The 8,008-nt window shown below is 58.0% G+C and overlaps 1 protein-coding gene across 2 annotated transcripts; it reads left to right on the top strand.

Annotated features, from left to right (window-relative positions):
* The first annotated feature begins 2,487 nt into the window (after window positions 1–2,487).
* On the top strand, window positions 2,488–6,888 carry LOC116799076 (forkhead box protein J1-like). 2 transcript variants are annotated; one of them, XM_032711899.1, is made up of 4 exons: window positions 2,488–2,705; window positions 3,728–4,279; window positions 5,621–6,444; window positions 6,543–6,888. In XM_032711899.1, exons 2-3 carry the CDS (start codon window positions 3,758–3,760, stop codon window positions 6,419–6,421), a joined length of 1,323 nt encoding a protein of 440 aa, XP_032567790.1. In that variant the 5' UTR covers window positions 2,488–2,705; window positions 3,728–3,757; the 3' UTR covers window positions 6,422–6,444; window positions 6,543–6,888. The 2 variants fall into 2 exon arrangements, with proteins under 2 accessions (XP_032567790.1, XP_032567789.1); XM_032711898.1 differs by having other exon boundaries at window positions 5,621–6,448; window positions 6,543–6,886.
* The last annotated feature ends 1,120 nt before the right edge of the window (window positions 6,889–8,008 follow it).

Below are 8,008 nucleotides of genomic sequence, written 5' to 3' on the forward strand. Positions count from 1 at the left end.
GGGTGCAGGGGGAGTCTGGAGCTGGGGAAGAGGGTGCAGGGGGGTCCCAGTGTCTGGGAATGAGGGTCCAGGGGGTTCCCCAGGTCAACGAAAGGTGGGGAGAGGAAGGGTGGGGGGTCCAGGGGGTCCCTGTGCCCAGGAAAAGGGGCATCCAGGGGCCTCCAGTGTCAAGAAAAGGTGGTTCAGTGGGTGGGGAGACATGGGATGTCCGGGAAGGGGGTTCAGGGGATCCCTGATGTTGAGGAAAGGAGGAGTTGGGGACTGGGAGAGGCCGGATTTGGGGGTGCAGTGGGTGCCAGAGTCAAGGAAAAGGGAGGTAGGATGGCCAGGAGAGGGGGTGTCCCCATGTCGGGAGTGGTCCCAGACCCACCCCAGGGGACCTGAAGGAATAAGGGACACCCTCCTGCAGGTGGGATTTCCATCTAATATGGGACCTGCACAAGCTGATTATATCACCCCCAGCTGAGGGTTATAACCCCCCTTCAGCCATCACTGCAGCCATGGGGTCATCCCAATCCCCGAAAATGAGGGGAGAACCCCCAAGGGCTGTTTATAACCCCTCAAACTTGGTGGAAAGCAGCAGGATCCTCTCAGAAATGGGGTCATGTAACCCTCCCAAAATGAGGGGGGTCGCGTTAATCCCCCCCCCCCCCAAGCTGTTGATAATCCTCCAGATTGGCAGAAAGCATCAAGATCCTCCCCAAAACAGACTCCCAGTGTCCCTCCCTGCAGCACCCCATTCCAGGTGCTGGAGCCACACATCCCCTCCCTCAGTCCCCTCCTCAGGACTGGGGAGTACCACAAAAACTCCCTCAGGATTGGGGGTAGCCCAATACCCCCTCAGGAATGGCAGATACCCAAAAATCACTTCAGGAATGGGGGATACCCCAAAATGCCCTCAGAAATGGGATCCCCAACCTTCAGCTCTCTCATTCCAGACCCCAACCCATCCATCCCACCACTCCCCCAGGCATGAAGACCCCCTTCCCAAGAACAATTTCCCCCATCTCACCCCTTCCAAACCTCATCCCACTCCTTCAGGAACCAATCCCACCCCTCCCAAGCCACTTCCCACCCCATTCTAACCCTCCCAGTCCCCATCCCACCCCTCTTGGGGTTTTGAGGGGGCTGTGGGATCAAGTAATTTTGGGGTGGGATTGAGCCATTTTCAGTGGGATTGAATAGTTTTGAGGTGATGGATTTATCCCTCTTGGCTCTTGGAGGAAAAAGCAATGGAGAAAATTCTCCCAAATCTGCCCAGAACCCCCAAATCTTCCTGAATATGCCCTGAACTCCAAATTCACCCCCAAATTCCAGTAAAATGATGGGACTTTAGATGCTTTGTTGTATTTTATTTTTACCCTAATTTCAGGTGTTTTGAAGGAATGAAGATGGATCAAATAAAAATCAAGGTGAAAATAAAAGGATTTACATGTTGGTGTTGTACGAGTATCTGTGAGGTTGGGTTTTGGTGGGTGGAAGAGCCTTTTTTGGGGTGGGGGTTCTACCCCATTGTCTCCAAAACCTTGGACGCAGCCTTTGGGGCTGCTGGGGCTGGCTGTGGGGTACGGCTGGTCCACCACACAACAACCCCATGCAGCACTACAGGCTGGGCACAGAGGGGCTGGAGAGCAGCCAGGCAGAGAGGGACCTGGGAGTTTGGATGGACAGGAAGCTGAACAGGAGCCAGAGTGTGCCCAGGTGGCCAAGAAGGCCAATGGATCCTGGCCTGGCTCAGGAACAGTGTGGCCAACAGGTCCAAGGAAGTGATTCTTGCCCTGGACTCAGTGCTGGTGAGGCCACCCCTGGAGAGCTGTGTCCAGTTCTGGGCCCTCAGCTCAGGAAGGACATGGAGGGGCTGGAGCAGGTCCAGGGAAGGGTAACAAGGCTGGGGAAGGGACTGGAGCACAAGTGCTGTGAGGAGAGGCTGAGGGAGCTGGGGCTGTTCAGCCTGGAGAAGAGGAGGCTCAGGGGAGACCTCCTCACTCTCTGCAACTCCCTGACAGGAGGGGGGAGCCGGGGGGGGGTTGGTCTCTTTTCCCAGGTAGTGATCAGTAAGACAAGAAGGCATGGTCCTAAGCTGTGCCAGGGAGGTTTAGGTTGGAGATTAGGAAGAAATTCTTTGCAGAGAGGGTGCTCAGCCATTGGAATGGGCTGCCCAGGGAAGGGGTGGATTCTCATCCCTGGAGGTTTTTAAGATGAGACTGGATGTGGCACTTAGTGCCATGGTCTAGTAACGACGGCAATAGTGGACCAAGCGTTGGATTTGATGATCTCAGAGGTCCCTTCCAACCCGGCCGATTCCATGATTCCACGGTTCACCAGCGTCCCTGGGGATCACCCCGGGCCCCTTCCCGCCGCGGGGGCGGTGCCCGTCCGACAGGCCCCGCCCACGGCAACGCGCGCACCAATGGCAGGGCCGGGCGATGTTGACGGGGCGGGGCGTCGCCGCCGCCACGCGCGAATCCTCTCAGACCCCCCCCGTCCCCAGCGCCGGGGCGGCCGCGACTCTCGGCGACTGTCGGCGACTCGGCGGGCACGGCCCGGCCCGGGCACAGCGCAGGGCGGCCTTCCCTCGGCCCTGCTCTTGCCCCTTCTTTTTTCCCTACGGATTGTTGTTTTTTGTTTTGCTGCCGTCCTGCGTTTCCAAAAAACGACGAGCTCTCTCCTGAGCTGCGGCAGCTGCGGCACGACACCGGCACGGGGTACGGGACGGCGGCGGGGAGCGGCCGGGGGCCGGGGAGGGCGGCGGGACGGGCCCGCCCGCCGCTGCGGAGGGTTGCGGCGAGCGAGCACTTGGGGGATGCCCCCCCTCCCTTACTGCGGGCGCGGGAGCTGGCCGGGGCTGGGCGCTGACGCTGGGGACCGGGCACCTGAGCAAACTGCCCGGAGCCTTCGTTTTGGTGGAAAACCCCTGTCCTGGTCCGGGGGGGGGGGGAAAAGCCCGTTTCCTGGAAGCGGGAGGGGAGCTGTCTCTGCTCCCCCCAACGGCCGCGCCGCCCGCGCGGGGGGTTCCGCATCGTTCTCGCCGCCAAACCCCCGCGACAGCCGGGCCAGCGGCCCCCGCTGCCGTCCGGGAGCTCGCTCTCTCGTGGCCCAAAATCCACCACGGGACTCCGCTTTTGCAGCCCGGCACCGGAGCCAGTGCCGCATCCCCTGCCCGGTATTCCCCAAAGCCTGGAGCTGCCGGTTGGCTCCAAGTGACGCTGTGGTTGGAGTGGGTCCCTGCGACCCCCCACACCCGGCTTGGTTTGGGGTACCAGGGGAAGGGAGAAGCATAAACAGCATCAAAACGAGGGAGGCAGGTTATGGGGATGGGACAGACCAGATGAAGACTTTAAGGTCTTTAGCTGAGGTGTTAAGACCCTGAGAGTTTGCTCTGCTCACGACAGGTGGGAGAAACGACCTCTCTTGGTGGGATGGCAGGGACGGATTTTGGTTGGTTGTGGGGAGGGTTTGTTGGTTTTTCAGCCAAAAGCTTGCTGGGCAGCACCAGCCCACTGGGGTTTGGGTGGCACTGGGAGCACAACAGATGGTTTGAGGGAATTTTCTCGAGGGCCAGGGCTGCTAAAGTACCCCCAGGGAAGATGTTGCAGCTCCCATGCCCAGCACTCCAGGGATGGGTCTTGCCCAGCAACACCGGGAGCACTCAGGCCTGGCCCTGCTCAGGTGCCAGAGAGTGACTGTGCCTCAGGGAACCTCAACCCTCTCCCTCTTGTTCTTGCAGGATCTGTCCCATCCATTCCCTCCCCTTCACATGCACCCGGTGACGTGCCAAGGCATGGTGTGCTCCAGCCCTGTGCTGAGAGCTCAGGGGCAATCGAGCTCCACCAAGGACGACAGGCCTGGCAGCGAGCCAGACCTCACGTGGCTGGTTAACCTCACAGGCGCCCACATCGGCTTGCCCCCGATATCCGAGGACCCCGAGGACCGCTGCACCATCTGGGAAAATCTGGTGAGTCTGGTGGACTTTCAATCCCCAGGCTTTCCCCTGACTGCTGAGGAGCTGTGCGAGTACATCGACATTCCCCGCACGGCTGTCTCCTCCTCCACCACCTCGATGACCACCACGATGCACCACGACGTGGCTGAGCCCTCTCAGCTCACGGGGAACATCAACTACAAGACCAACCCGCACGTCAGGCCACCCTACTCCTACGCCACCCTCATCTGCATGGCAATGGAAGCCAGCAAGAAGCCCAAGATCACCCTCTCGGCCATTTGCAAGTGGATCAGTGACAACTTCTGCTACTTCCAACCTGCTGATCCCACCTGGCAGGTAGGAGATTTGCAGCCCTCTTGCCTCGGCCCCTCTCCAGACAGGGCTGGGCAGGGCTTTCCACAGCCTCCACCCTGCAAGACAAGGTCCCACAGGGATTCTGGATCCCACGGGGAGGAGAGTGACACCGGCAGCTGGTGGGGAAGGGCTGGAACGGGAAAGAGCTTGGCTGGGCACAAATGCCAGGGCTGCCAGGGTGTCAGAGGGAAGGAGCCCTCCTGGGGGAGAGCCCGGGGCCATTCTGGGAGCTGGGAGGTACCCATTGGGCTCCCAGCCCCTGAGGCTCCTCTTGGTTCTGTGGCGAAGGCCTCTCAGTCCCTACCTTTCCGGAACACGGGTGGGGTCCCGAGTCCCTCAGGGCTGAGCACACGTGCAAAAAGTCACCACATCGAGTATCCCTGGGTGCTGAGGACCAGGCACAGGAGAGGCATGGAGATGCTGTTTGTTGGACAAGTCACTCCTTGGGGAGTTTCCCAGATGAAGCGCTGCTGCTTTTCCAAGCAGGGCACAGGGCTGGTCTCCTGGCCCCTCAGACAGCCAGGGAGGCTCCATCGCTGGGACAAACTGCTGAGACCTGCAGAGGGAAGACCAAGAGGGGTCAAATAGGGCTGCTGTCCCCAGCTAGCACAAGCGTGTCCCTGGCAGGGAGGGGACAGCCTGAAGCCCTCCCCACAGCAGCTTTTCCCAGCCACCTGGGCTTGCTGCCTTCCTTCATCACACGAGGTCACATGAGGGCCACTCTGGCACGTGAGGCTTTCTAGCAGAGGGCAGGGCAAGAGGACCCTGGGTGGCTCATCCTCCCGCTTGTTTACTGCCAGCCCAAATCCGCAGTGTTCCCATGATCCTGGCTGGCTGTGCTCACCCAGCCAAGGCTGGGCAAACCCACTGCAAGCCCCCCACCCAGGAGTTTCCCACCTTCTCCCCAGGCAGCTGGGTCTCCAGCAGTTCCTGAAGCCCATCACGGGCAAGAGAACCCCTGACGGTCCCTCTTCCTCTCCAGGGCCACCTGGGTTCCCCCAGTCTCTCCTGTGCTGGGGGAACTACGTAAGCACTTTGGGAGGAGAAGCTGGCTGCTTTGGCTTGGCTTTGGGGAGCCCAAAGCTGGGTTATTTACCCAACAGCTGAGTTTCCTTTCTGATTATTTGCTGCACTCCAGGCACATTCAGAGGATTTTCTGGAGGGCACATAGCCCGAGATGTCTTGGTGTTGCCATTCCTGCTTTCTTTTCCCAAAGGGCCTTGCTGAAAACCTGCTTTTGCACCAGCCTCCCCACACAGGTAGGTCCCTCTCACGCCAGCAGACAAGCATTCAGCCTTGGGTTTTCTTCTCTTTTGGACCCAGAGCTCCATCCGGCACAGCCTCTGCATCAACAAGTGCTTCATCAAGGTGACCCGGGAGAAGAGCGAACCAGGGAGAGGCGCATTTTGGAAGCTCCACTCCCGATATGCCAACCAGCTCAAGAGCAGGGCCTCCAAAGAGTGGAGGATGTCAGCAGTGCAGATCCAGCCAGCCTCCCCTGAAAGAGCCCAGCAAGAGGCATGGCACGTCATCAGCCCAGCTGCCTCAGCCCGCAGCTCCCATAACAACCTCGAGATCAGCATGGAGCTGCAGCAGCTGCTGAAGGAGTTTGAAGAGTTTGAAAACAGCCAGAACTGGAATGGCCTGGAGAAGGAAGCGGGGCAGCAGCGCAAGCAGCTCACGCCAATGGCCAAGGTGTCTCGGCTTCCCAGCTCTGCTTCCGGGACCCAGGAGGAGCGGAATGACCTGACGGAGCTGAAGGGTGACACTGACTGGGAAGCTCTCCTGAACAACCACCTGGACGAAGGAGACTTCTCCATTCTTGGGGATCTGGAGCTCCCGCCTCCCATCCAGCCCGTAACACCACTCCTGGACTGGACGGGACAAGGGCAGCACATGGACTGTCCCCAAGAACAGGAGCAAGTCCTCACCAAACCCAGCCACAACAACCCAGGCTTGGATGAAACCCTCGTGGCCACAGCTTTCCTGGAGTGTACCTGGCACAAGGAAACAACTGAGAACCTCTCCAGCTTCGTCCCCATTGACCAGGGGGCTGAAAACATCCAGGCCTCTTTGCCAGAGAGGGATGTCACAGACTGGAACATTCTGACCTGCTTCCATTAACACTTCACTGGAGATGGTAGATGGTAGGTGATAGACTAGATTACATTAGATAGACTTAGGAGGGGCTTTGGGTCTGGGCCTAGATGTTTACATTGACAAACTTTCTTTTTATTTCTTTCAGTTCTCTTCTCATGTTTGGCAGATATGTTGAAGAACTGCACAGATACTTCTACACTTTAACTTTTTTTTCATGCAAAAGTTATTAATAAATTAAACAAAATAATGGAGACAAAAAAAATAGAGAAGAAAACTCCCTTCTGCCTCCTTGTTTCCCTCCAGCACAGCCTGGCTCTGCCTGAGCTGCTGCCCTGGAGGCAGTGGAGATCTCCTCAGCCCAGCCCTGCTTCTACACCCAGCCCCAGGACACGGGAACTCTCACCCACTCCCACGATGGCACAGCTATTACCCACAGGGAAACCAAAGCACAAACCAGCACCAGCGTGCCAGTGGTTACACACCACCAGTACAACATCAGGCCAGCTGTGCCTGGTGTCCTGAGCCTTGGGTGCTGCTCCCGACCCTGGGAATAGCCTTCCCTGCCACTGCAGGGAGCTCCTGGGGGCAATGTGGTCTGAATGCCAGGGACAATCCCTCTGCCTGTGCCACGTCCCCACCCAGCCCTACAGATGCTCTGAGAAGCCCAAGGGGCTTCAGAGCCCTTGTGGGCCCAGGGAGGCGAGAGGAGCTGCACAGAAGCTGCAGGAAGAGCTGAGCCTGCACCAGGCCAGTCCTGTCAAGGAGCAGTTGGGCTGTGCCATGGGAGGGACCAAAGCAGGGCACACTCAGCTTCCAGTCCAGCTGGCACAGACAGGGCAGGGCATGGCATGGGGGGGCTGGGGGCAGCAGGTTTGGGGAGCCCTGTGGGGAGGGCAGGTGGGCTCAGGGGTGTGGGCTGGGGGCCCAGCTGGCTGCAGCCAGGCTGTGGGTACCTCTCTGTGCACACAGCTGTGGGGCAGGGCTGTCCCTTGGGATGAGAAGGTGGGAGAAGGGCACTGGAAGGGCAATCTGGAAAAGGCTGGTCTGGCCCCTGCTTGGGGGTCAAAAAGACCAAACTGAAATCAGGAGTCTGACTCATAAGGAGAAAACAGTATGCTATAAAGTCAGGTGCCTGGTCAGGATCAGAACTGTCAATAGATTCTTTCTTATAGTTCTGGTTATTAAGTGAATGCCAATCAGAATTTAACTCTCCTTCCAGTGAAAAAGCCTAAGTCATTGTAGTGCAAGATTGATGGGCATCTGCTAGTCCCAAATCCTTAATACCAGAGATTCAGATGTACTTTACAGTGTGTTAGATGTAGAAGACATCTTCTTTTGTGTACTTATGGCCAAACAGAATCAAGTTTTCTTTGCCATTGAATGGGAAAATCCAACTACAGGATGGAAGATGCAGCTCTCTTGGACCATTCTCCCACAAGGATTATCCTGGCAAAGGAGCTGGAACAGTGGCATCATGAGTCCTAACCCAGTTAGGGAACTTTGTTCCCAGTCTCTGGAACAGGAGAACTGTATCCTGACAGTTTGGTAACTATTGAACAAATTTGTTCCAGCAGGCCATACCTCTGAGATGAGACACTACCTGAGACAGAG

This window comes from Chiroxiphia lanceolata, chromosome 27 (genome assembly GCF_009829145.1).
Source record: "Chiroxiphia lanceolata isolate bChiLan1 chromosome 27, bChiLan1.pri, whole genome shotgun sequence".
In the NCBI taxonomy this organism is placed as follows: domain Eukaryota; kingdom Metazoa; phylum Chordata; class Aves; order Passeriformes; family Pipridae; genus Chiroxiphia; species Chiroxiphia lanceolata.